Source organism: Thunnus maccoyii, chromosome 9, assembly GCF_910596095.1.
Source record: "Thunnus maccoyii chromosome 9, fThuMac1.1, whole genome shotgun sequence".
NCBI classification, from domain to species: domain Eukaryota; kingdom Metazoa; phylum Chordata; class Actinopteri; order Scombriformes; family Scombridae; genus Thunnus; species Thunnus maccoyii.
This window is the reverse complement of record NC_056541.1, coordinates 18,761,105-18,788,779: the sequence shown is the minus strand read 5'-3', so window position 1 is coordinate 18,788,779 and position 27,675 is coordinate 18,761,105. Positions and strand designations below refer to the sequence as shown.

Here is a 27,675-nt window from a genome sequence, read left to right as displayed (position 1 = left end):
CATGGTCACTATTGATCAATTTTCCATTCTCCCTGCCCTCTGAGTGCCAAAAGAGGGGCTAAGTGAAGCAGTGGTCTGGGGCAGATTGGGGTGGGTGCTTTGCTACATCGGGGGAACAACCAGGCCCGTCATCGCTGGAGAGAAAAAAATATGCAAAATCTATGATTCTAATCAATCAGGTCTTGCATTAATGTACAGTACATCCAGCAACTTTTTTTTCTGTCTTGTTCAGTCAAAGCTTTCGTGTGGTTAGTACAAGGGGTTAGACTGCATTCGTAAGTTCAGAGAGGGGGGTCAGATAGTGAGTTGGATGGCTACCTCTGAAGCTGTTCCCCCCTGAGGCGGGGCAGGCAGGGGAGGGAGAACCCTGGGGCCTGAGGACGGGAGCAAAAGCACTCTTCTGTTTAGCAGCAGACGGGAAGGAGGAGAAAGGCAAGAGAGACGATGAAGAGCTGGAGCTTCCTGGTATGGTAGGGCTGGAGGGCATTACTGCGGAATAGAGAGCAACAATCAGTCTCACATCTGAATATCACAACAGACTCAGCCATGCTAAGTTAGCGCACAAATATGCACTTTTAGAAAGCACATAAGTTCTTACTGTAGGGAGAGCCTGTGGGGGAGGTACTGCTGAAACCGGGAGAGCCAGGAACTCCTAGACTGGTCATGGGAACTGTCCCATAACCTCCAGTCATCCCCCCGCTGCCCCCGTAGCTTGATTGCTGAGGAGTGGAGGCTGAGGGGTAACCCCTTGGAGACAAGCTGCTGGAGTTTCTAATGTAACCTGGAGGAGAAACGAGAATGTTCAGTCAGATCTGAGCTTAATTAGTAGCAAAACTGAAGTAGTGCACAATTTATGACTCATTCTGCTCACCTTGGCTGCTCTGCCCTGGCTCTCCGATGCTGACGCCTAACTGGGAAGGATAGGAGCCCAGACCCATGACACTGCCGTGAGCTGGTGAGCTGGGCAGCGCCTGCAGCTGACTGTGAGGACGGGGAACGCTGTAGAGTGCCTCAGCAATGTCAGCTGCACGTTTCAGCAACATGTCCTACAGGAGATAAAACAATGCAACAGTTAAGTTACAAATACAGAGAGAGGCCAGTTAATAATGCAGTTTTGTTAGGCTGTTAAGATGATATCTCCGTGATTATACCTGTGGCCTGACTGTTTACTGGTCAACATTTGTCAATCTCAAAAGCTGAATGTGTGACCTAATCTTGTATATTTTAGTCCATTGACTGCCAATAATTTCAACAACAAACTCCTCAATGCCGGTGCATTCAAGGTCTTCTAAGAAACTCCAAAATGCAAAAACAATATTTTGACAAATAACAACTAAATATTGGTCAACTAAATATTCACAGCATTGGATGACCTATCTTTAGCAGGTTTCAAATCCCCGCAACTTAATTTTCATACCTTACTGAAGTGAAATGAACAGCTGCCTGCAGCCGCTTACCTGATTACTGTGTGGATTTCCGTACAGGGCCTCCACAAGATCTGCTGCTCTCTTCAAGAGGATTTCCTGCAAATGAAAATTTATTACATTAAAATTTTAGACTGTAGCTTGCACAGTTCCTGAAAAAATCAGAGTGCGGTCAGTACAAAGTGTGGTCTTTCATTTAGGAGTCTCTCACCTTGGCTAGTTTCTCTGGGTCACCAGGATGTCGGGGAATGACCTTCTGAAGACGCTGGAAACCATAGTCTATAGTTGGCTCATTCAGAGCTAAAATAAAATAAAAAACAAACATATAACACATCAATCCTCAGTCGCAGGTCATCAAAAGCTCATATTTAAAAAGCTTCATTGTTAAGTGTAAAAAACTATATGATGTATTTTCTACTCACCTGTGTAGATGAAGCGTCCGGGTGCTCCCTTGCAAAACTGTTTAGATTTATAAGACAGTGTGACCTCCACGACCCCAGGAATGTGGCGAGGGGGTGTCTGGACACGGATGGCGTGCGGCGTGATCAGCTGAAGGAACAGCACAGAAATCGTGTCATACAATAGCAATAAATGATTCCCCCCGCGCCTTGTAAATATTTAGGCTAACATATTACTGTGGAAAGATTAATTTGTGTAGACTCTCCATAAATCATCTAAATAATGAGACAAGCCATATGCTATATATATCATTTCAAAATATTCTAAGAAACGGTATCATTAGTGAGATGTCTTGAAGACAATGCCTACCTCACTCCACACCAGCATGCTGCCAAACACCACCTGCAGCCCATCAAAGAAGTTCTCCCCAATAACAATGACCATGGCCCCGCCAGTGGTCCAGCCCTCGCTGGGGCTGATGGCTTTGATACACGGGGTCGCTAGACAGGAGAGCAAAGCAAGAGTTACTCCGAGGGATTCAGTGCAGGATCTACAACTATTGAAAAAAAGAGAGGATAGAGTGTGCATCTGTCTCTGGAGGAATGCTTGGAAGGTTCATGAAAAACAACTTCCAAGGCACTGTTCAGGCCGTGATATATCCATGATTTGGCTTTTGTCCACGAATAACACCACAAAGAACAGGATGTTAGATAGGAAAAAATCCATATCAAATACAGGTCAAGAAGTCACATGACCTGAAAGCGATGAAATATGAATAAAAATTGCAGGTACAGATGTGGAAGAAATATTCAAATCTTTTACTTCAGCAAAAGCAGCAATACATCAGTGTTAAAATACTCCACTACAAGTAAAAGTCTTGCATTTAAATCTTAACACAGAAATATTACAGCAAAATGTGCTTAAAGGATCAAAAGTAAAAGTACTAACACGCAAAAAATAGCCCTGTGAGTGTTGTGTTATTATAAATATTACATTAATGTATTATTAGTAGTACATAAGCTATATTGTTATTATTTTGTAGAGATGTTCTGATCTACTTATATACTACTGGGTAGTTAATTCTACAACAGTGTCTCATACTTTATAAGACCAACATATGTTTTGTATTGAAAATATTCATCAGAAAAGTTTAAAAGCACATAACCTTAAAGCTGTACTTGAGACAAGAGTACTTGAGTAAATGTACTACGTTTAGTTACTTTCCACCACTGCACAGGAAAATGTTATGTGTGTTTCTTGGTTCATAGATAAATGTGACTACTGATGGAAATGTTCTTGCCTATATTAAATTGTGCTCTTCATGCTTAAACATATGGATATAAGATAAGATATTATCTATGTTGTATGTGAAGACAAGTATTTAAATAATGCATTAATTTGCTCAGTTAATGACCTCAATAGCATCACCGGTTCTGTTTGATATATCATGGTGATTATGAATGGACATTAGGCAACTCAAGTACCTGCTGCTGAAGAGTTCCTTGGATCAGTATGTTCTATGACTGAGTGTGAATGATGAAGCAGACATGTAGTGAAATAGAAAAGATAAATGAGGTGTGACATTGTAGTGTTGTAGTGTCAATGTCTCACCATATTCCATGGTATTCTCAGCTGACTCTCCTGGCTCCAGTCTGCGAGCTCTCCGACCGTGTTTTGAGTTGTTGTGGACGAACATGTTGTCAGACACTGCTAGGACGTGGCCGTCCACACTTACAGTGCTGGACAAGACCACCTGAAAGGAGAGGAAAAGAGCCAAGAGAAAGATACATGAGTGTATGTGCACGACTTGGACAGCACGCTGCGAGTCACAATCTCCGGTTACAACAGCAAAATCCCTGAGCAACAATTTGTTTCGGCATACAGGTGATAGTAATATTTCTCAATAGGTATGTGACATCAATGGGATCTTCATAATGTGTCTGCATTCTGGTGATGACACCGCTCATACACCCCTCCACTCCTCCATCAGGCCTCCATATGGCCTCTCCACTGCCTCTTGCCTAACTTTTTGATTCATACAGCATGGAGCAGGCTCATCGTTGTCTCCTCCTGATCCTTCAATGACACCAAACATATGGACCAAATCTCCCATTTTAGCCGGCCGTTAAAGTAGTGGATGATATATAGTGGCCCTAATTTGATTTTCTGGCCACAGCATGTGTGTGTTCCTTCCCACATCTGCCCCGCATGGATGACACATATATAATTAATGAGAGGACATGACATGTAGTTTTTTTCTCTTTGGATATTAAGGAGTGTTGATGTGATACTATTTCTTAAAGTGATAATAATTGTGTGTTTATGAACATGTTTATGAGAGTTAGAGGGAATGGGTCAGTGAGAAAAAGGTATTTTATTTTTTTTACCATAAATATTTCAAAATTCATAGAAAATCAGACAGCAAAGATAAAACCATACGCTCACTTTGAAATAAACACATGGCAGTAATTTTGCAGGTGAAGGAACATAGGAGAGAAAAGGAGAAAAAAGCATATGTGCTATAGGTGCTGGAGAGGGAGGGGAACCTAAAGAAAAATAACTGTAAATTATCGATCAAGCAGCCGACTCCTGTCCAGCTCTGATCACCTTTTAACCCAGAGATGAGAGTCTTGGAGCGCCTGTGTGCTCATAACTTCTCAGCATGTGTCACATCGTAGGAGCTAAAGCAAACATGGTGGAAGACAGGGGGAGCTCAGAGAAGGGAAAGGGACAGGGTTAGCTAGGAGAAGGAGAATGCCAGACAGGGGCCGCTGGTGCTGAAAGACGGCAGAGGAAGTGAGGCGGGAGTGTCCCCTGTGACCACTTCCTGGGTCACGGAGCATGACCTCCCCCATCTGGAGCCAATCACTCAATTCTTGACAACTTCCTGAAACACCTCAACCTATTTCCTGCACCCCACCACCAAGTCTCCCACATATCTAACTCCTTTCGTTTGTCTTTCCGTCTCTCTGACTTATTGATTTTAAACTTTAACTACTTCTTCTATGTCTCTTGATATTGGGCAATTCATTGAAAATTGGTGTAAACTCCATGTATACAGATTGGATAAGAAAATAATTGTAAAATAATTAATTCAAATGGGAGGGCGTGAAGGTGGTGTGTTTTTACTTGACCGTGAAATCTTTGTTTTCTTATATTTTTTTTCACATTCAGTGCCACATGTTATCACGTTACCTCTTTCTACTCACACACAAGCATACATTCACAGGCACGCATTTTTTCTCTCCATCTATTCGTACCTGAAATCTCCTCATATCCCTCGGGTTTCCTGCTGTCTTCAGACAATTCTGGTTGCATTTCAGGAAAAACTTCAAGAAGAACCTGCAAAGGTAAATAAAGGGACATATGTTTGTACGTCAGCAACTAAGAAATCACATGAAAGAATCATGTATATGATTATTTGCTACCCAGAATGACACTAACAGTCAAAGGAGATGTTAATTATTTTTCAGAGACAGGTTTTGTGGATGGTGTGTGCGGGTATGTGCGTGCACATCTATATGATTACAACTCTGTCATCAATCCCGGCTGTTTAGTTTAGTATTAAAGTCAATGCTATTGCACTTTAAATCAAGTGATGAGAATTTGAAGCACAGTCCAGTGAAAAGCACTACTGTGTTTCAAAGTAAACTGGAGACAGTGATGTATGCCAGCGGACTCAGGGGACTCGTGGTATCCCGCAATGCCGTATTTGAACCCCCACATGGGAACGGAGAGAGAAATGAAGTAGAGACGACTACAGAGAAAGTAAAATGAGGAGGTGGAAAGAGGAAGGTAGTGATAGAGGCGCAGGCACTGGTATGGACATGAAATTTGTTTTCAAGTATATGTGTCTCATTATGTATGTGAGTTTACTTTTGAGAGTGATAGACTGTGGAGACGAAGATAAAGACAGAGAGAGAGAGGGGTGCTGATAGCCTCTGTTACACCAAAGAAAACCTGAGAGAAAGGTGGAATAAATAGGAGAGAGGGAGACTACGGAGAGAGACTCCAAATCCCAGGTGTACACAGTTCGGCAACACAGCCCGCTGCCATGGCAACGCAGCTCTGCCGCAATCCCAAAGTCCCCATGCTGAGAGGCAAAGACAGCGATGGGAAAGAGAAAGCAACAACAAGAACACATTCCATCACTGAAATACAGAGAGGAGGGAGGAGAGAGACTTGGCAAGGTGAGATGCAGGAAAATATATGAAGGGGGCAGGTGCAGTGGAGGATGAGAAGATCCACACAAATCTCACGGAGAAGAGAAATTAGGCAGAAGAAGCATGTTAAAACAAAAGAGAAGAGAAATGAGCTTGGAAATGATGTGGGGTTATGATATAATTATGGCAATTGGCAAATATATAGCCATCAAACCAGATGCCCACTTCACAGAGAACACAACTCTGTCTTTCCTATGAAAAACACATCCACTAATGTTCCAATTAAACAAACAACAACAGTGCAGAAGAAAAATGCTGCAGAGGGAGGCAGTGGTTTTTGGGCTACATGGGTAGCTCCAATCCCACCCACACTGCACTCTCTGCAAATATAAGTCATCTTAATGGAGAGATGTTGTTTGGAGAGGAACTTCATATTGGCCCCACAGCCCTGAACCCTCCCATCGAATACTAATCTCTCCCTCATTCTGTCAGCTTTTACTCACAATTCTTCCATCACTCTCTCCAGCTTCCTCCCTTGTGAACGGGACCTGGCTTGCAACTAGCTCTCAGTTCCAACAGTGTGTCCAATATTTCTTGATTTGAGCTATTTCGTCGGAGGACAATCAATATTGTTGTTGGCAGAGATCAGTGATAGTTCGGACCTCCAACTTTTAAGTTGAACTCGCCCTCATTTTACAGTGGAAACATGTAAAAGGGCACATCTGCGTTTCTCCCTGCTTCCTTCTTCCATTTCTTTCCTCATTGATGACTGACTTTGTCATCCTTTCTTATATTTGCCTTCTAGACATTATGACTTTGTTAGTTTAACGTGATTTAAAATCACTACGTATACAGTGTAAAAGGAAATATACAGTATACAGTTATAGTTTCCTGACCATGACGAGGGCTATAATCATGTTCTGTTTTATTTTACTGCCTCCTTTGAGGGTCATAGAGAATGTACATTTTATCCTGGGCAATGATTCTTACATTATGGCTTATTTTTAAAGGCTATAAGGGTATATATAAGGAGGTAATTCATAATAGCACATGGACCATAGTTTTGGTTTAAAGTCTAACCAGCAGTCATCACTCATTTGACTGACAGCCATGATAAAACTCTGCAATGATGCCTCAGATAGTGAAATCATTAATTGAGAGGTTGCTTACATCCATCTCAGGCTTTGTGCACTTTCTGAGGGTTCTTGACCTTGTTTGTTGACTTCTTCTCATCATTCCTTGTTTGTATGACACCAGATGCCTCACACACATACGCAGAAACACACATTCACATGCATGCATGCACACTCTAATACACTGACACCCCCACCTTTGCCCCCCTCCCAAAAACCCATTGAGTCAACTTTTCACCCCCCCTCAGTTCGGACGCACACAGCTGCAAATGCTGAAATTAAAGCGAGACATTGACGCATATATTAGCATGCATTAGCCGCTTCCCCCTGCCCACTTAACATGCAAATCTCCCAGCCCCGTCGCCTCGCACCTTCTGCCACACATTCATTTGCTGAATTATAATTAGACTAATCTTGCATAATTAATAAGAAGTCGAGGACCCTCTGTTTTTTATCCCCTCCTCTATTGTGGTTGCAAAAGTTTAATATTGCTGTTGTTTGTTTTTGTTTTGGTAATGTAATACACCCACACACCTCCCCATCCACAGGGAAGAGATGAGGAGAACATGCAAAGAATTGGAGGTGATCTTCGTGTCACAGGGAAATCGCAGAGAAAGGCTATTTTCAAAGAGCTCTGCTAGCTTTAGTGTGTTTATATTTAATGTGTGCTTTGTTCTGCACATTTACAGAATATTCTATTCCATAAGCATTGTGTACAGTAGAGGATCTGTTTGATTAACACAAGTGAGTAACATAGGACAAATAAAGATAACGCAGAGCCTGTTTCAAAGTTGAAACTGTCATACATGTCCTTAATAATGTATCTTTTTTTCTTCAAGTGAAAAAAGTAGCAAGTCAATTTGGAAAAGATTGCCAGAAAGACTGTGACTGTGACTGTGTACTGACTGTGACCAAACCTTGATACAAAAAAAAAAAAAGCTTCCGTTGGCATAACATTACCAACAAATATGACACAAAAATTATTTTTGATGTCTGAGATTGATATCAAATTTAAAAAGTGATTGAATTTCACACAGTTTGCAATGGTCAGCAATTGAAAACAAGTTACATCTTCCACAACATCTAACCTCCACAGACACACTTAACCAGGAAACACAAACAAAACATAGACCCGAGTCCTAAACCTTGGGATCATTTTCCACACTGGAACCGCAGGGAGTCTGTTTTTTCTTTTCTGTCTTCACTTCTGCATCTCTGTCAAGGCCTCCGATCCCTTTTGTCTGCATCTGCTTCAGTTCCCAAGACTAAACACAGGCCTCGCAGCATGCGGCGACTATCCCAATGGTGACAACTTGCTTAACTAAAACTAGTTCAACAATCAACCACTATGTCGTGACACAAAAAACAATAGAAAAGATCTTGTTTTTTTGTAAATTTTTCACTCCTCAGTGTGGTCCCTCAGTTTCACGTTTCTGTCCATTGCGGCATCTGTTACACATGAGTGTTACACTCTACACTTTACATATGGCCTTAATCATGAAGGGAGCACCTAAGCAGCACAGGACCTCTAACAAAAATGTTCGTAGGCATTCATCAGCACTAATCATTGTTGACATAAACTGCCTTTTCACATAGACATAAAACACATCACCCTCTGTGCTCATTGTAAATGAAGGTTTACTAGCAGTGGCTCTTGAAGCATGTGATGCAAAAGGCTTTAACGCAGAGTTCAAGTTAGTTAGCAGCACAAATATAAAACTTTCTCCACTCCAGTCATCTCCTTTTTTTGGCTTTAGCCTTCCAATTGGGTTACTGCACCAAAGATGACAAATGTGTGCTGCAATACAAAAATATGGAAAGAAAAACTTACTGAAAAGAATGAAGAGGAGGAGATTGTCATAATTTTTTTTTAAGCAAACATCTAGATGCCCTGCTGCAAACACAAGCAACGATGCAGAGAGGAATAAGGACAGAGGGGCAGACAGAAAAAGCTACTCCTCTTCATCCTCTTCATATATGTAATTACTCATATAAATTGTAGGAAATAAGAGGAGATCGAACAACAGAAAGATGAAGAAGAGAGAGGCAAAGACAGAGGAAGAGAGAGGGAGACTGTTGACGTCCTGTATTCAGGGCCATCACTCATCAGACATCCCCTCCACCACCACCACCCCCCCACATCACCCAGAAAAAACAAAACAGTGTCCTGACATCGTGGTGGAGGGGAGCTGAGGGGAGGGCCGGGAGGGAGGGAGGAAAATTAGGAAACCAGATGTGAAGCATTAAAACATACTGACATGCTGAGGGCCTTCCTCTGCCACACTCACACACTGAGAGCACTAACTCATACAGCAGGCCCATATACGTGCACATATGCATGCATATGTCACGCGTGCGCACGGGCAGCGCAAACCACACACACATGCATGAGTTCACAGAAAAATACGTAAAGACAAATACTGACTTGCAAGCAAACCATGTGTGCACAATCAATCACTCAAAATGATACAAATTAGCAAAACTGATGCCTTAAAAACAAATGTCTAAAAGTCATATGCATGTATGTGCTTGCTGATTTTTAATAAAACATGTAGTAAAGGGCCAAAAACATGCTGCAGCTCACGCCCATGGGCTAGGATTTGGATAAACCAGTGTTGACCTAAGAATATTTCACGCCAAGGCACAAATCTACAGATGGGTTGTCATGCATCAGTGTATGGATATGCATCCAATTAGTACATGTACCCAGGCCGAGGAAAGGCTGAGGGGGAGGGATAGAGGTGTTTTGTTTTCCTCCGTGGGGAGAGCTATGTTTGGGGGAGGTGAGGAGGGGGGTAGTAATAAATACCCCTGGACCCGGGTCCCCTGGCAGACTGGAAGCTAGACTGGTCACCAGGGTTAACACCCGGGGCACATGACCTTTGACACTGCTAATGGGGCACAGAAAACCCTCCACGAACTGATACCCCCTCTGTCGCATACCACCACAGGACCTTTCACACCAGCCTCCTAGTCCACACAACCCCCCCACCTCCCTCCTAAAACATACAGGGATATCTCTGGCATCAGCTTCACTCGTCTTTCACCAGCAAATGTCATTCAGCCAAAGTGACTCCATGTTAGTCTTTTGTAATACAATGCAGATCCAGTCATGGATTAAACCATTAAAGACATGTCACTTTTCTTGATGTGACACCAATACCAGTGCAGTATCAAGGTTGAGTTGGGAAAGTTTAAACTTACACTTACTTACACCCACATACAGTCACACACCTCAAAACAGCCCAGTGAAATATCTGTTTTTTTATCAGTATGGCTGGGTTTCAAACTACTTTCAAAATACTTTTTTGGTGCTGCCACTAATGTGTCCAGAGCACTGAGTGCTGAAAAAGCTGGCATTAAATGCCTGATCAGATTGGTGGTCTTATTTAATAAGTACTGATTTAAATCTTACTTTTGCCAATTTTGGCTTCTAGGGTTTGTAGAAAAATGTAAGCAAGGTATCAAAAAGAGCATTTTGGTGTTGGTGCTGAAAATATTAAATGATACCAAGCCCTACCAGCAAGCAGAATGACTCCAGGTAGACAACAAGCACATGGGGGAGCTCAGCTCTTTATAAATTTGCCTGGTGGATTGGCTGTGCCCCTCTGGCCTCTCCTCCGTTGCCTCCCAGGCTGGCTTCACCCCTGCAACCTCAGACCTGGCCCACCCCGCCTCTAAACTTGAGAACTGTGACAAAGCCAAACATTTAAACCACTAGCGCTGATTTATAGAGCTTGGTAGTGCTGTAAAACCTTCAGGCTTGCCACCGCAAAAGTGACTGAGGCACGGTGGAACTGAGAGGAAAAGAGGGATGAGAGGAGGAAGGTGGAATGATGGGAAGGGTACACAAGAGCTACTCGAGTGTTTCAACGAGGTTTCCCCTGGGTGCTAAAGTGTTATACTGCATAGCTTCTCGCTAGCTGCTAAATGTGCATTTTAACAATTTAAAATGAATTAATGTTTCAGTCTCCCAAGCTTGGCAAAAAGCATAGATTGCATACAAAGCTTGGCCACATGGGACTGCGGTCAGTCTGCCAAATAGAAGGATATGGATAGATATTCAGAGTCAGGAGAACATGAATTCACAACCAGGACAGGGAATAGAAGTCCCATCAGTGGCCTGACCTCTCCCAGCATGCTTGGTGTGTCCTGAGGGACAAGGATTCAAAATATACTCTCATAACTGTCAAATGGAGACACGGAGCACACTCTGCAGCTGAATAGATTTCAAACATACCAGAAGGTCATCTGCAATACACTAACACTAATCTTGCTTTTTCAATCAATCAGCCACTAATCAGATTTACCAATAACATGTGTATATCAAAGCTCGACCCGAACCTTTCTCAGAGAAGAACAATGAATCTGGGATGGATGCCACCGCGAGGGAGAGGAGAGGAAAGAGAAGCAACAACAGAAGGAGAAGAGATGTCTTCTTAATTAGCCAGTAATGATAAGATCTGACAAACAACATCTGTTTCCAGAAAGAGAGAGGGGGGGGGGGGGAGCAAAGCGGGAGAGGGAAGGAGAGGGCGGGAGAGAGGGATAGGAAGGAGGACAAGAGAGAGAGAGAGAGAAGCGGCTGAGAAACCTGTGAAGCCTAGACAACAGGGACCTGCTTGTAAGAAAGTAAAGGGGGAGCGAAGGGGATGTGTAAGGGAGGGAACGCTGTGTAGCGTGACACAATAGAAGAACGGAGGATGAGAAGTATAACAGAAGTGAGAGAAAGACAGACAGGGGGAGAGAAATCTGACAGGGTTGAGGGAGTCTAAGAGCCAGGACGAATATGACAGACAGTGGAAAGAAAACAGATCAAAATGAGAGAAAGGAGGAAGATAGACAGACGCAGAGAAGGTGAGCTGGATAATGGTGCTGTAGGGAGGGAGAGAGAGGAGGAACGTGTGAAGAGATGGGAATGGAATTGCTCAGAGGTCCAGGGTGCTGTAATTTACTGTCCGTGGCTAATACACAGCAAATGTGTGGAGTCGAGGACTGGGAGAGGAAAAGGGGAGCCGGGTGGTAGGGGGACTGGAGGGAGGGCACGCAGACTGTTGGGGCTCTCAGCATGCCTGCTGGGAGCCTGTCAGCAGTCACAACACCCCCTGCCCTCAGCCCTGACAGATTCATCAGGACTATTACACACACACACATATAGACACATCAAAAAGATTAAAGTGGCATTACAAATGTTAAATAGCTGTTTCTGTTTTCCTTTAACTTATATTTTCTCTCCATGATGAGGAAAACACGTCGGTTGCATAAATGATTCAGCCACCATGAGAGCAGATGAGCCAGTCATGATTCCCGCTTTGCTTTAACTTTATATGCTGCAATTCAGTGGAGAAGTCTATCCCACGCTCTGTCTATACCATATCATTTTGCTTATATCAACATTGTGTAATTAAAATGCCTGTAGAAGTGTTTTAAAATGTAGATCTGTTGTACGAAAACTGAATCTGCACAATTCTTTTTTCCATGGACTACAGGAAGAATAGCTATTGCCTCAGGCATTAGCCGATAGGGATACTTAATCAAATGTTATTTAAGAAATCCTGCAGATGTATAAATATTAGTGTTAGGAAATGTTTTTGAAAAGTGAAAGGTGGGGGAATTTCAGCGAAATCTGACTCCTGAGAGGTATAGTCTGTCCTGGTTCCAGATAAACAGACAAACAAACAAACAAGGTGGCTTGCGGGGCCGGCCAGAGCACCAGGGGGCATTGTTAAGTCATTAGTGAAATTTAAGACCTTCACAGAGGAGGATGACCGGACATATACAAACACACACACACACACACACACACACACACACACACATCCTCACAGCTCCACCCACAGCAGCAGCATCAAGCTAAAGAAAACAGCCCTTGTTCCTAAATACCACTGCTAACTGGCCTCTGACTCCACACACACAAACACACACATACACACGCACACACACACACACACACACACACACACACACACACACACACACACACACACACACACATATACACACACAGTCATGTTTCCATCACTTCAGAGGACATTACACTGACTTATATTAATTTCCTGGAGACTTATCCTATAACCACCACATACCTAACCCTAACCTTAACATAACCTTAAACTAACCTTAACTTTAAACCAAGTCTTCACCCTAAAATTGATGATTTACGTTAAGAGGACTTGCTTTTTGTCCCCATAAGGGAGACGAGCACCCACAAAATGACATAGACAGATTTACATCCCCACGTGTGTGTGTATGTGTGTGTGTGTGTGTGTGTGTGTGTGTGTGCGTGTGTGTGACGAGGAATACCTGGTCCACACACATATACACAAACACACACACACATACACAAACACACACACACACACACACACACACACACACACACACACACACACACACACACACACAAACACATGAGATCCTGATTACACTGACCACAAGATCCCCTTGCAAAATAAATGGCAACTGCAGGAATTTCACATGAAAAATAAACCCACACACAGGCAAATCTAAAGTCACACACAGGCATAACCACACACTCGCTCACTTGCTTGCGATCTGAAGTACCCTTTAAATCATTCTAATCTGCCCCCTTCTGATCCTCTGAGTGCCCCTACTTAATCTCTACACTGCTCAACCAAAGGTGAACCCTATTAGTGGCCAGACAAATGGGAGGGTTTGCCCCAGCTACTCTGAGAGCGCGAGGCCTTTCAGAGTGCCACTGAGCTGCAACTCAAAACTTCTAATTTCCCCCCTCTGTCCCCTCTGCATCCCACCCACTCCAAGTTCCCCCACTGTTCCTCCACATTAGGCCATTGGTAGTCTCCCATTTCCTGTCAAAACATTTCTGTGCTGCTCTCTGTTTCCGACTGCCCCCTCTGTAGGCTCTCAAAGAAAACAAACCGGGCCTACTCCTCGTGTCAGGGTTCAAGCCATGACAGCCAACACTGGCCGAAGCAGAGCAAAGGTGACAAAACACAAACTCAGCTCATAACCTACGACTCATTATACACTTCCTGTGCACACTGGAGTCCAGGATCGTCCCAGTTCACGTGAGACCACATTGCAAAAAGCTTGAGCCTCACAAAAGGTCCCTGAACTAATTTTCACCCATCTAACTCTGAGTGAGGCTCTCACTGTTTCAGGCAGTACCTGTCAGTGAATTTGATATTCTAGACATTGTATCGTCTCTCCCTGTCTGTCTTTGTGTCATTCTCCCCCTTGTATTGCCCCAAGGGAGGAGCCATCCCCATGGTCCTGTGCCAGCTGCTCAGTGGTCCAGCCTGTGTGCCGCTCCACTGTGTGAGGCGGTGTGCACTGGAGCCTCAGGGCCCTGTCGCCACGCTGCCTGGCCCCCTGCCTGAGGGGCTCACTGACAGGGGGTCTGGAGGGACTGTCCAGTACTAGCCCACCAGGGAGAGACCTGTGACAGCGGACTGAAGGGACTGGTGTGTCCGACTTTGTCTCTGTGCATGTATGCGTGTGTGTGTATGTGTGTGTGTGTGTGTATGTGACAGACAGGTAATTTATGCATACATATTAATGTCTGAATCAATTTGATGTGTATGATTGTGAGCGCAGTCCAACAACTCTTGCTTTCCAGAGAGACTTCAAGTAACTGTAAATCTGAGTTTGCTTATACCAAGGCTAGTACGCTGTACTGTATGTAACATCAATATAAAATGGCAATACAAAATACTAGTTTCTGATTGGCTGAAAGGTATTCATTATGGACTTAAACATAGTGCGAAATGTATTTTAAACTCCAGGCTACCAGCAACATATTTCACGCTACAGTAATGTTTAACTACAATTGGTGAAATGTATACTACACACCAGGAAGTAAACTAACAAATGTAAAAAAAATAATAATAATAATAATGACGACTCAGTAAGGGGTCATGATATTATAAGTGTAACGATTCAGTCTGAGGGGTGCAGAAAAACACCATAACGCCGAACTAAGTGAATTTCCCTGCCTCCACCTCATCCATTATTTTCTTCAGGGCAGCTCATCATTCATTATTGCTCACATGAGAGAAGTACACAGTATATCTCTGTATTGCCCTGGTTCATCTTTAAGTGTCCATTTGCAACAACTTTGCCAGCTGCCCTTTCTACGGCCAAAGGCTGGAAAGGAGAAGGAAAAAAAATGCACATCCAAAAAAATGCAGTTGGATGATGGATGAGGGAAATGATCCTCAATGGTTATTGTCAGAGCCCACTTTGCAGTCGGCCTCTCTCAGCTACTTCTGAGGTCTCACATTAACATCCTGTTTCAGGGTGAAATATATCGAAACAGGATGAAAATTATTAGCTCAAATATATTTCTCTGGATTGTCATTATTTCTTGGCAAGGCGATAAGTAGGATGCTTTATTATGGAAATGATTTCTGTAATTTAGGAATCGCCCCAATCATAGCAGTGATCCTTTGAATTTTCACCTCTTGGCCAACCTTCAGAAAAGCCATCTTTAAACAATGTGATAGAAAAGGTAGTACAGTCACAGCATGCCAGTATCAGCAGAGAGAGAATCACTTTTACAGCTAAAGGAGAATCTTAAACTGGGAGTATGAGAAACAATCTACTAAAATGACATTGTTGTCTCACACATAAAACTCTCATGTGCATATATGATGACCTAACAGGGCGACTTGGCGGCAGTACTTAAGTATGCATCTGGGAAAGGGGAAGAATTCGACCCCTGACACAGTCCAAAAAATGTTGCTGCATTTATTCTTTGGCTGATAGTTTAATGTTCCTTTCCCAAAGACTTGCAGCTTGTATTTTCTTTTTGGCTACAGCTGAAGAATGACGAGGCCAGTGTTCTCCACCATTACAAGTACATGGAGAAACTATATGGCCTGCTGAGAAAACAGGTAGATGGCAAGAAAAAATGCCATTCAGAAGCACAAAGGGAAATGGCCTCCTTCATCGCATAGAGTTCCTTTTTTTTTTTTTTAAATTAGTTTAAGACAGGCAGGCACAAGCAGGTGGACAGACTAACATTGAAACAGATGGTCAGACTAGACTGCCTCTCTGAGACACCACAGTGGCTGAGACTAGACATTTACATACAGCAACAAATGATATCTGAATAGTTTATTGTCAAACTGTCCAGACAGTTTTAATCCGTAAAGAACTATAAAGACGGGTACAGTTTTACTGCACTGCCGGACTGAGACTCTGTGTTTAAGATATTTTAAGACGTCTTTTTGCAGGAAAAATATGCTTCGATATAACTATGTGGAATTAACAAATAATAACTGCAATATTAAACATTCAACTAGGGAATTTTCTAATTAAGTTGAAACTAAAGCTAAACATTGATTAGGACTGTGGGGAAAAAAGGCCGCACTGACTAGTTGAAAACAAACCTGTGGTACATGCACATAACTAGAACCAAGACTACAAACGGATCAATACAACCCACAACCTAAGATTAAGAGTAATGGATTCCTCTTGGAGCCGAGCGTCTGAAGTCAAGCCATCGCCTACGACAACTAATGATTGTTAGTAAAATTAAAAAGTCAGGGAGCAAAATTAGCCCTTTAAAAGTTGGAGACAACAGAAAAATGCTAAATGAAGGTTTTGTTTTTAAATTTGGTTTTCAAAAATCAAATGAGTATGAGTCTTTGTGAGCTCATTTTGAGTCTGGGGGAGGGAAGAGCCATATTGACAACATTGGAAAATTCCTATTGATTATTCTTCTTTTCTCTGAGCGCTGGCTTGTTAAAAAAGACCCCTCTTAGAAACACGATCAATTAGTGAGATAGTGCTTGCCATTGATCACCTCCACCCCCCTCCATCCCCACCCCACAAGGCTCTTGCCTTACGATGGATCCCTCCACACACTCCTTATGACCAACTATTGATCTCTGCTTTTTAGCCAAATATAAAAGCACGCACACCCGCTGAGCACTGACCCCTCCCATCCATACCGCACAGTCCTTTCTTACTAATACTAATACTGACATCTGCTTGTCTCCATTGTAAACCCATGGTTCACTCATAAATACAGAGGCCAGCTTTGGCCCAGAACCAATATAGTTTCTCAGAGGTCAAAGGTCAGCATGGCAATAATACCGCCATTTACTGATCTGGATGGAGAACTTCCCAGAGTAGTGGAGCTTTTCACAGTAAACGAATCATAGATGAGTGAAAAATACCAGTATTGTACATAGGGATGATTATACTTTTCATTTTATCGATATGATTATTATAGATAGGGTTAATAAATTAAAATTCAAAGGTATAAAATTGAGAAAAGCAACAGATTCTTACTTTGGAGCAAATCACTTTTTTGCTTGATAAGCGACCTTTTTCAATCAATTGATTATCAAAATCTTGGTCAATCGACCAACCCATTGATCCACTAATTGTTTTAGCACTAACTGTACAACAGTTCCCATACAATATAAAATATATATAGTGTATAAAGGCCAAATATACATTTGACTCAAAATAAACTCAAAGTAGCCAGAACATTCATTTTTAGGAAGACATGAGTTTGAAGAGTTAGTGAAGATTTATGGTGATAAGCCCAGAGGAATCAATCTATCTATCTGTCTATTGATCAATCATCCAACCAATCAGTGGGCAAACCAGTCCATCAATCAAAGATAAGTGACATTCTCCAAATAGAGAAGTCAAATCAGGCCTGTGAGTATAACAGTTCACCAGTGCTAATATTAGACAATTGTAAAACTATTAGACACAGCAGGCAGTGGGGTATTAGATAATTCACTCCCATAGGCAACTTAAGAGTCATCTCTTTGTCAACGACTGCCCTTGCCCTCTTCATCCCTCGGTCCCTCCACCCTCAATCCCTTCACCCCTCCTTATGGATCAGCTGTGATCTCCTCTCTCTCCTTTCACTCAAATCGGGATTAGGGAGAATGGGAGGGGGGGTTGCAGCAACAGCAGCAGCAGGAGAAGGGGGAGAGAAAACTGAAACAATATGGAAAGGAGATTAGAAAAGAGGGGGTTTGGGCCGTTTGGGGAATTGCAAACTCCCTTGTGCTTGGGTAGGTGTCCTAATGACACCGCCTAATTATGGCAAAATTAGACAGGCTAAAGGAAAGGGAGGCAGGGGGTGGGGGGTGGTGCGTGGAGGAGATGGTAACGTAAAGGAAAAAGAAGAGGAGCGGGTGAATTAAGCAATAGGGAGTGAAGTAGCAAGTGCACAGTAGGAGCATGTGAGGCAGCAAGAGACAAGAAGAGCGAGAGGGGTGTGCAGAAGCACCGATACGAGCTGAGGCGGGCACCAAGGGAGCGAGGGGCTGAGACTGAGAGAAAAAAGAGAAAAGGGGGAAGAAAAAGAGTAGAAAGCAGTGGCTGGGCAATAGGAGTGAGTGGGCCCCAGCACGCTGCATGTTAATTGGAGAACAGGTGTTGGGGCTGGGAGCAGGAGGCTGATTACTGGAGCCACAGAAACAGACTGCCTCCTCCACACACACACACACACACACACAACTGCACACACATGCACGTAGGCTGCACACACACAGACACACACATGAATAATTTAAGACCCAAGCAGTGACTGAGGAAAAGGTCAGAGTAGGGGTCACAGAGACACATAGACAATCGCACATACATTCATACACATACATAAATAAACGTGCGAGGATCCACACGCGCTTGAAAATATACATCCGTTTGTGTGCACACAAACAGCGTTAACATGCTCAGAACATGCACACACATCTTACCCTGTCAATCTTTTGACTTTCTCACTTTTTCAGCGTGTGGTGTACATACACAGAGCAAAATGAGAAAGTGCACATGAGGTGGAATAAAAGGGCACGCAAAATTCCATTGGCTTATCAGAAATTAACTGCCTGCTAATAGTCCGCTCCCTGAGGAGAGGATTTCGCGGGCCAGTCAAGAGGGAGAAGCCCCCATCAGGATGGGATATGCCCAGTGTGATTAGAGAGTACAGTAGGTCAATGATTCCATTTAAATCAATCCTCGCAGCCTCACACCAGCCTGAACACACACACACACACACACACAAGGAGTCACAAAGAGATATAGATTGCTCTTTCCTCACCAGCACACCGCCAAGCTACTTACAAACAAATTTCGAAGAGGTTTAGCCATGTTAGAAGGAAGTATAAAGGGGTGTGGAGGGGGTTATTGGAAGAGTAATGCGCTATGGCAAATGAGAAAAGCAGCTGCTCCAAGGTATTCTGGGAAAATTCAAAAGACAACAGCCCAATTTTTCCGTTATATGAAAACTATCTTCAGCAGAGATCCTTTGAGACATACTGTCAACAGCCAGCCAGCTTGAACTGAGGAGGGGAAAGAAAAGGGTCCTTGACATATATGAAGTGAATGTTTTCTAGACAGACAATTGTAGGGGGAGAAGGATAGAAGGGGAGAAGGAAGGAGAGGAGAGGAGAGGAGAGGAGAGGAGAGGAGAGGAGAGGAGAAGAGAGGAGGGAGGTGATGAGAGTTGTGTCTATGACATCACAGAGAAAGTATTTCACATGCGGTCTGCTTATGAGCATTCATCACACTGGTTAATGCCAGGCAGACAGTGTGAGACCTCTGAAATCCCTCAGACGTGAAGGTCCTCACACACGCTGATTACAGCAGTGGGTCATCTACCTTTAAGCCTGATAACTGGCTGTCAGGGTGAACATTCACTACATATGTGAGCCTGAAAGATCCACATGCTTCTGATAAAAGGATATCTATGCTTTTGGCGGTTTCAGGTGCTACGCCGGCTGGTAATGAGTGACCAAACTGAAACAGATCCCAGAAGGCTGGAGACAGATCAACAGATAAACAGAAAACTGAACGCAGACAGAAACACATGGGAGACAGACATGGACACAGATACTATGTACTGTATATTACTGCTTCCTTGCATTGATGCAGTGTAAACGGACATGGTAGAAACTAATATGAACACATATCAGTAATTAACATATACTGTAGATACACATTTTGCCTTTACATCTATGCATGTATACATTGTAGCTGAAGCATCTACTCTCACTACAGACTCTATTTTTACTGGCTGATTGGTGAGATCTCAGCTCAGGATCTTGGTCTTTACACCAAGTCAACTCTGTCACTGTGTGTGAGTGTGTATGTGCGCAGACACAAAGAAAGGGCAATCTGAACACATAAAGGGATGAAATGGTGTTTGTTTGAGGTGGTGGACACTGTGTGGAACATGGTTTGATCTCATTACCTGTCAATGATGACTGGGTCAGAGGGCGTCTCATTTCGGTTGCCGCAACTTTTCTTCTCACAACAGCGGCTGAGTGGGCAGAAAATACAACAAGAGGAAAAAGTCAGTGGAGGAGGGGGGGGGAAACAACAAATTAAACAGGAGGAGCCATCATTTGTCTGGCCCATCCACATCCACGGGCCCAGACTATTCTGCCCCGCAGTCGGCCAAGATCCAGGAGCACACAAAGGAGGCATGAGAGGGGAGGGGAAGAATAGACAAAAGAATAGAAGAGGAAGAAAAGGTACAACAACACACCCTACAAACAGTGAGAGACCATTCAAAAGTGAAAAGCCAGCCAGGCAATCTGTCACATTGATTTCGAAATCAAACTCAACCCCCATGCAGCTTCATTGCGCACGCACACACACACACCGTCCCATAACATCCTACCATTCGTCAGCAGTCCTGTCCGAGGAGCCTGCTGGCCACCCAGCCCCCCCCCCACCTCCCCACCAAAATCCCCTTCACTGCATAACAAAAGTGCCCCCACCCCTAACCATCTGCCACCCCTACACCTCGCCTCACCCCTCTCGTGTCCCAGCTTGGCCCTGCCCTGCCCCCCTCCGCCCCCCTGTCAGACGGCCTCACTCCCCAGCTGTGACGCTTGCCCTCTGCCTCTTCGGCTCTGTTATTAGCCAGCTGTGAGTCACATTCGGGCATCTGCTGGCTACACAATGGCAAAGCCCACTCCGTCTTAGCCCCTCTCCCCATGTCCCAGCCCCCTATCCTTCCCCCTGCTGCCCTCAAATCCTGGGTCACTGCCCCACTTCCAGACCGCTCTCTTCTCCATCCACAACCCTGTGGTTACCTTTTTTCTTAAAACTCTTTGGTCAACAGTACTGGACCATAAGGATAGATTTTTCAAATTGACTGGGCTTTTTCAACAACTCTCTGACTGTAACACCGCACATACACCACAACATTTATCATCACGTGTTGACAAAGTTCAAACATGCTGTCTCAGCTAAACAGAAGAGCTGGAGTTACATTTTGTTGAGCGAAAGGCAAGTTTTTTCCTCTTAAGTGTGTCTGGTGATGTCAGCTGAGGTCTGGCTGCAATACTCCAGGCCGGAGAACATGGAGCTCCAAGAAGAAACAGGAGCTGGCCAGGGACATGCTGCGTTACAGCAGAAAGCAGTGGGGGGCTACCACTGTAACAAGGATGCTGACAGACAGGCTAGACTTACAGTTCAACCACAGACTCATTTTCAAAAAGTAGAGCCCCAAGCGACATCCCAAAAACCACATTTCAAGCTGACTGAGACAAAGCATAGTGAAGGAGAGTAATGGATATTTGGATTTCGTCCCTCTGGATGAAGATTTGAATGTGTGTGTGTGTGTGTGTGTGTGTGTGTGTGTGTGTGTGTGTGTAAGACTCACCTGCACATAACCTCATGTGTGAGCAGAACTCTGCACATTTCAGGATTCTTGTTTTGTCCTTCATACGATATGGGCTGTGAGGAGGAAATAAGGTGCAATGGGACAGATTCAGTTCCATGTAAAATCAATTACACTTCATTGTAAACATGCTTACATAGTTGAAGACTGAATCCCCTCAAGAAGACTTGAGTTTACCAACCTGTTTAGTGACAGAGTCGATAAGTCGTGCGTAAAGATCCTGCTCTGTACGAACTCCTGCACAAAGAAAAGCATTTTTTTCTTTAAAGGAAAACAATGTTTCATTTTCATTTTGATGTTTATTTGGTAGAGACAGATACAATATACATAGAGAATTGCATAGCAATTATCCAATGCAATGCATCACAGCATTTATAGCTGCTGCTAATTTCCAGTGGCCCGTTTCCAATGGAACCTTAGATAAATGGAAACTGAGAATAGAGGAAAGATCAAGCTGGAAAAAGACTGTATTGATTTTGTGCAGATAACTTCTGCATCACTAGACAACAGTAAATTAAGGCTGATTCACTTGCACCTATTTGCGAAATACTATATAAATCAATTCTTAGCAACTGAAACTGCACTTCAGTCCACTCTAACCAGCTGATAAAGAGTACATAGCGCAGAGGATTCTCAAAATAAAATGGAAAGATTTATGACATAAATCTTTTTTTTTTTTTCCCCTCAAACTCTGGACAATCTCTCAGAAAAAAAGCATTGAACTCTGTCCAGCCAACATGGAGGAATAAGATTGGCATGCAGTTCATATTTTCTCTCTGATGGTTTCTGAGGGGATTGAGAGTTATTTGATGTTTGATGATTATTAGTCATGTTCTGCTTTGAGGCCAGAATTTACAACCATATTCTCACGACTTGTCAAAGTCTTCCTTTTGTGGTTATTTCTATGTTAAATCTTGACTTATTCCCAAAGTTTAATTGAGTGGCCAGAGATTACACTTACACGTCAACAGGTAAAATAGCAACCGATCAGCATGAGAAACAAAGTTTGACGTGGTTAATTGAAAAGCAAGTGTGGTCTTTACGTAGCTTCTTGCCTCTATTGTAATCAAGTGTTAGACTTCCAGAAACACCTGAACCTCCAGATGCGTCGAAGCCTCTACTGTAAATCACTCAAGAGAGGGAAACAACATGTAATGAATTGAGACTTGAGAAAAGAGTGCATTACACCAGGATTTTTTTTTTTTTTTTAGAGAGAGACTTTGGAGAGTATCGCTTTTAAAATGTGTTCCTCTCATCAAAGTCTCGATTGAGATGCCTTTGATATCGCTTGGGGGAAGGGGGATGAGAGGAGGGGATGTAGAGGAAGTGCTTTTGGTGTGCTTGCATGTTCATGTGTGTGAATGTGTGTATGAGGGGGTTGCTCTGGAACATGTCTTTTATCTTCTCTCCCATGGGTGCCACTGCGATGGCAGAGTAGGGGCAGCGGTGGCTCATGGGAACCAAATTTCTCTGTGTATCCCCGATCTGATGTGGAAGCACCATGGGGGGTTGGAGGATTGGGGGGGGCGGGAGGGGGGGTTGATGGAGGAGGGGGTTTGGGGTGGCAACATGTACCTCATTTCCCCATACAAGGGCCCAGAAGTGACTTTTCGAAGAGCTGAACGCTGAGTTGTACAAACCCAGTGATTAGACGACGAGTGGGAGGTAATTTATAAGCTCAGAGAGGAGAGGCGAGGTAAGGCAGGGGAGAATGATTACTTAAGTGGAAAGGTGCATGTCGTGTTAGAGCACTGGTGTCACTGGTAACCTTTCTCAACTCCTGTTATACACAGGGCTCAGCGTCGTCGTCTGAATGATCAAATTAGACACCTCTAAGGTTGAGGGGTCTACTCACCATTGCTGTAGAGGAGCTGCAGCTTGTAGTGAGTGCCGTTGTTGGTCTTTTCTCCCGTCTGCTCCTTGGAAAGAGAGGACAGACAGACAGACAAATGCAGTTAAGCATGTTGGGGGCACAGATAAGTCCAGCTGGGCATCTCGTCGCAATGTTAAGCACAGTGAGTCTCTCTTAATCCTGCAGCTTGCCCTTCCCTGGGAGCAGCGTTGAGATCAGAGGGTTATAGGCTCAAAACCCATGTGGGACCCCATGTTTCGTTCATAAGCCTAGCGCTTAACCTTGAGTCGGATGTTCTTTGTAGAGGTTGAACTATAATGTCTGATATGAACTACTAAAACGTTGAGATCAAATTCAATGGTCCTCGCTGCAACAAGGTAGTATAGGCACGGTTATATGTTCATGTGTGTGTGTGTGTTTCAGGGAGTGGAAAGTACTGTATGTGAGACTGAGCAGCAGTCGACCTTGACAGAAAAACTTCCTTTCCGTTATCCCTCCTTCCCCCAGGCTCTCCACTACCCTCTCACTTCTTCCTTCTCTCCCCCTCTCTGTCTCTCGTTTCCCCCCTTTTCTTTCTCTTCCTCTACCTCTACTGGTCTTTCTAAGTGGTCTCAAAGGAATGCTCTCTGGTCCAATAACCCAGGAGGCTGGCATCACAGAGACGAGAGCAAGAAAGGAGGAGAGAGAATGAGGAGGTTGGGGGGGATTTAGAGAAACTGGGAAAAGGGAAACAGTTGTAAGGAGGGAAAGAAGAAGAAGAAGAAATTAAGATGCATGAAGATAAGTTGGGAGTTAACACAACTCAGAACTCAATATCAGGAGATAGATTGATGCCTGGCTTCATAAGTTTTGTAAATATACACAGAGGAACATTTATTTTTGCCGTGCCATCGCTCTACCTCTGCATAATTACAAAGCAAAAACAGATGCCAGGGTAACCATGCAGAAAATGAACTCAGTGGAACACACTGACAGCTTTCAGCCCTGGCATTAGCACTGCCGCCCGCCCTCTCCCTCCCTCCCTGACATTCAGAGTAAAACTATGTTTGAACTTCAGTTGACAGGATGTAGTCGTCTTGTCTTTCTCACAGAGGAGAGTTGTTGCCAGTTTAGGAGACTCATGCTACCCTCACCACAAGGCAAAAGCATCTCTCAACACTGGGCATAAGGCTCCCTCTCAGTCTCTTTCTAATTTTGGTCTTGTCCAACCTGAGGAATTCAACCCCCCCCTACAGCAGTGTTTAGAGTAGGGGGGGGGGGGGCATGAAGGAAAAGAGACTTTGATGATTAGTTCACTGTATAACTTAACAGGAGCAAGCATAATTTGCATTTTAAAAAGTAGTGATGTCCTCCTAATGAGGCAAGCTGCTAATTAGTCATTAGATATTCTTTTTCAATCCCACATCATCAGCTCATTGAGGGTAAAGCTTGTGTAAACATGTAGCTGTCAGCTGTTCAATATGCTTGGCTTTACTGAGGATGTGGGAGATCAAGTTGAGCACCTGGTTACATCTGAAATACTGTAGATTACTAATATGTTGTTGTTTCAGCAAATATTGCTTTAGGTGACTGGTGTAAGGCTTTAGAAATTTCACTGTAAAGATGGATAAGCTACGCAGTGATTTGGTGACACATAGACTCAAATATACATCATTAAAAAGATTCAGATGCACCCGCACACCTTGTCATGCTCAACAAAGTCCACAAACGCAGTCCTCTCCACCTCCACAGGTTGGCCGTGTCTGTCATAGAGCGCCAGGACAAAGTGGAAGAAGTTGGACTTGCGGAGATTGGAGGGCGGCTGCTTCTCAAAATGAGCTCTTGAAAGAGCAACTCCACTGAGGACACAACAGGAAGAGACAGTCAGCTCTCAGCTTTGCGTTCATGATGTTATGAGACATTTATATTGTGTTTGATAAACCATATGGAGTTTTGTACTGCTAAATATGAGGTTTGTTTATAACTAAATGACCTTCTAACAAGTGTATAATCCATTATTGGTTGAAAATATTTTTCAAAGAAATAGAAATAAAACAAATAAAAACTAAAAAAAGCATTTTCTCAGTTTGCAGATGAATCATAAAAAATAAATTAATATGCACTTCAGATATATTAGATTTACTGGAATATTAAAGGTATTTATAGTTGTAAATATATATATGTAAATATATTTTTGCTTACAAAGTTTGTTTTTTTTAAATTAAGAGATAAGGCCTCCAGTTTATTCATAGATCAATGCATTGCTACTTTTCCCAAAAATACAGATGATTTATAAATTGTCTATTTCCCAAAACCTGAGAGGCTTTTTCACCTTCCAAGAAGACCCTAAATGTTGAAAATAAAAGAAAATAAAAGGAAAAGCAAAACTTGTTGAAAGTATAACTTGAATACTGAAAAGTGGACAGACAATTGAATCAGCACTTTTGATTAGACTGCTGGTGGAGCTTCTTGTATAGAAAATAAAAAACTGTTTAATTCAAATAAACCAAATATTTAGTCCCATCAAAAGAGACTCCGGGTAGATTATCTCAAGTCAAACAAAGATGATCAAACGTGCAGGATTATAAAAACTACACAGTGAGTGTGTGCAGTACATTTCTGTGAATTTAACTTCGATCTAAAATAGGCCGTTTCATATCTTTTCAGAAAACTCTAACTTGTGTACATTATAGATTTTTTCATGACAGCCGTAAATATTTTACCCAAAACCAACAGAGCCGAAAGACAAATCACTTTAGTGCAGATATTCCAAATTACATTTTAACGTCCATAAAATACCTCTTTATGTCAAATATCATAAAAACAATTACGCGATTGTTTTATATTAATAGCGCGTTCATTTTATTACATTTTAATGTCTATTAATTTGTGAATTATGCTAATTAACTTGTTGCCTGCTTTAAAAGGGTTTTTTTTTTTCTTTTATGTAAAACACTACCGGGCGTTTCTGATCAGGTAAATAATGTTTCCTCAACTTTAGAAACAACCAGTTTGACACGTGAACACATAGATGTGTGTGTCCTGGTGAAGAAATTAAAAATGAGAAGAGGATGATTGCACATCCAGGGGAATGTGGAAAACATTGTGGGAAAAGATGTAGTCTGATTGATCATGAAAAGCGTTATATCTGTTCATACAAAATTTTAAAAGTCAAACTTGTGGTCGGTGAGTTTTTCAGCTACATGAAAATCATCAGCTGAGGCAGTTTTTCCTGCAAAAATGTGTTTCATGTTTGTAAAATAGAGACGTTATCTACAATTTAATGTAAACTAAATTAATAAATTGGTCTTTTACATAAAAGAAATTCCCCTGATCTGATGCTTCTTGTGACTTAAGTAGTTTGTTTGTTCTCCTTTTGTGCACAAAGTCGGAATTTCCCTTTTATTTCTTTAAAAAATAATGTCAAATGTTATTCTTTCTTTATTTTTAGAATACGTTCTCAAAGTTTGGGGTCACTGACCTTTAAAGGGGACTCGTGTTATCTTTTGCAACAAGTAGTTTGCAGCCCTTTTGTGATTAGATGTCTGTTCTTTGGTTAAATGTTCGCTCAGGATAAAGTGCTCATACTGAACATGACAATAAATCTTACCAGGCCTCTGACAAGCCTGAACACAGCTGATTATAAAAACACATGAATGAGTAGAACTGGTGTAAAGGTGATGTCAAGAGATCAGCTGGGTTTATACTGTACCTTTGCGCCGCAACGTTCGCATCCACAACCCCGACATTACGCACCCACGACCGGACTGGATCCATCTCCTCTCCAAGACTTCTCTCTTTTAATCCGCTCGCTTCTCGTATCAGATGCTCCTGGATCCCGAACATTTAAGCCCTGTCCTGATCGGCGGGTGCACTTTTTTAAACTAATGAAGAAACTGAAGCACTAAAGCACTTTGGCAAACAACAGAAGGTCCAGCCCAAGGCGCTGCGCTCCTGCAGAGCGCCGCAAGAAATATGAGCTTTGAAAAATAAGTGACCGGTGCTGTGTGATGTTTTAAAAGGTGTCTCGGTAAAAGATCCACTCGGACTTTGTTTTAAGGCTGAAACGATGTTAATAAAT

At 42.9% G+C, this 27,675-nt stretch overlaps 1 protein-coding gene across 11 annotated transcripts; it reads right to left on the bottom strand.

The window, feature by feature from the left end:
• Positions 1-27,440, bottom strand: ebf2 (EBF transcription factor 2). Of its 11 annotated transcripts, XM_042420662.1 has the most exons (17): positions 27,307-27,440; positions 25,297-25,453; positions 23,619-23,682; positions 21,945-22,000; positions 21,746-21,819; positions 20,324-20,392; positions 5,084-5,165; positions 3,435-3,576; positions 3,308-3,310; positions 2,193-2,323; positions 1,847-1,973; positions 1,636-1,724; positions 1,458-1,523; positions 872-1,046; positions 599-781; positions 319-489; positions 1-134 (listed from the first exon to the last, which is right to left on the bottom strand). In XM_042420662.1, exons 1-17 carry the CDS (start codon positions 27,438-27,440, stop codon positions 103-105), a joined length of 1,755 nt encoding a protein of 584 aa, XP_042276596.1. In that variant the 3' UTR covers positions 1-102. The 11 variants fall into 11 exon arrangements, with proteins under 11 accessions (XP_042276596.1, XP_042276593.1, XP_042276600.1 ...); XM_042420659.1 differs by lacking the exon at positions 3,308-3,310; XM_042420666.1 differs by lacking the exon at positions 3,308-3,310 and having other exon boundaries at positions 319-462; positions 626-781.
• Positions 27,441-27,675: the final 235 nt, after the last annotated feature.

Excerpts from the sequence above, each read along its gene's own strand:
- ebf2 (XM_042420661.1), bottom strand. The coding sequence starts at position 27,440 with ATGTTCGGGATCCAGGAGCATCTGATACGAGAAGCGAGCGGATTAAAA. Across the intron at positions 25,454-27,306 it reads GCGAACGTTGCGGCGCAAAG|TGGAGTTGCTCTTTCAAGAG; the intron begins GTACAGTATAAA and ends TTGTGTCCTCAG. Across the intron at positions 1,047-1,457 it reads GAAATCCACACAGTAATCAG|GACATGTTGCTGAAACGTGC; the intron begins GTAAGCGGCTGC and ends TATCTCCTGTAG.